Source organism: Camelina sativa, unplaced genomic scaffold (assembly GCF_000633955.1).
Source record: "Camelina sativa cultivar DH55 unplaced genomic scaffold, Cs unpScaffold02611, whole genome shotgun sequence".
Lineage (NCBI taxonomy): Eukaryota > Viridiplantae > Streptophyta > Magnoliopsida > Brassicales > Brassicaceae > Camelina > Camelina sativa.
In genome coordinates, this window is record NW_010923722.1 from 1 (window position 1) to 1123 (window position 1123).

The 1123-nt window shown below is 37.1% G+C and overlaps 1 protein-coding gene across 1 annotated transcript; it reads left to right on the top strand.

Moving 5' to 3' along the window:
* Positions 1 to 72: 72 nt before the first annotated feature.
* LOC104774374 (transcription initiation factor TFIID subunit 4-like) lies at positions 73 to 1116 on the top strand (the record flags this gene model as incomplete). The annotated part of the gene is made up of 4 exons (XM_010498998.2): positions 73 to 516; positions 625 to 691; positions 784 to 950; positions 1025 to 1116. Coding segments are annotated over exons 1-4 (368 nt in total), but the record flags the coding sequence as incomplete, so codon positions are not given.
* Between the last annotated feature and the right edge of the window lie 7 nt (positions 1117 to 1123).

Genomic DNA, 1123 nt, shown 5'->3' on the forward strand with positions numbered 1-1123 from the left:
AATCTCCTAGTGGATGAATACTCAAATCATTAGTGATTAATCTCCTTTAAGACTAATCTTAGGTGTAAAAACAAATCCTATAGAAAAAATGTGTGAGATATTAGGAGGTAATTATCTATTTTTGTGATATATCTCTATGAAAGAATACAATTTTCATCTAAAATGTTTGAACCACAATCTTTTTTAAAAAGTGTTATGTGCTAAGGAAGTGATAGATAAATTGTTCAAAAACTCTATTCTTTGGGCTTTCACTAGCATATAAATAAAGCCCAGTTAACGAGAAATTCAATGAGAGGCCGCGCAGTTTTGTACCAAAACCTGGAAACGACACGGTGTTTATCATCAGCACCTCCCTTATATAAAAAAAAAACTTTGCGCAAATTGGGAATCTTGGGGATTCAACAAATTCGTTTCCTTTCGTAAAATTCCCTCTTCGTTTGAGCTCTTTGACGTTGGGCACAACCAGATTCCACCATGGATCTTTCCATCGTCAAGCTCCTTGAAGAAGACGACAAGGTTAGATTTCGAATTCCACACTCTCCTTTTCCATCTCCGTACTGTCTTGGCTCTGTGTCCCGAAGCATCTTTAATTTCGATTACCACCACATTCAAATGTGTCGTTAGGGTGACACTAAGCATTCCGAAGATGAATTGAACATGTTTCAGGAAGCTCTGATTCGAGATATCGAAGGTTCGGTTTTGAAAACCCTAATTCATATGCGAAACTTTTGATTTTCTTGAGTGATCTGAAGTCTATAAGCAATCCTAATGGTAACGAATCAGGAATACATCATCCTCAGTGTACGAAACTACCAAAGATGAGTAGCCAACAGGCTCGTGGAGTGGAACATGGTCTTATACCAGCACGAGTTTCTGATTTGCTTCGTATCTTAACAGACCTCAACAAAGATAGAAAGAATCAATTTGAAAACCTGTATTGTAAACTCAAGGTGAGGCTTTTTTGTTTACATATATGAATGAATTGGCAGTCTGATGGAAGACTCTCTCAATACTTTGATTGCAGAGAAAAGAAATTACAACAGATAGGCTCATACGACATCTGAAGGTTGCTGTTGGTGATCAGATGATCAGATCAGTTATTAGCAAACTGCATCAGCTACAA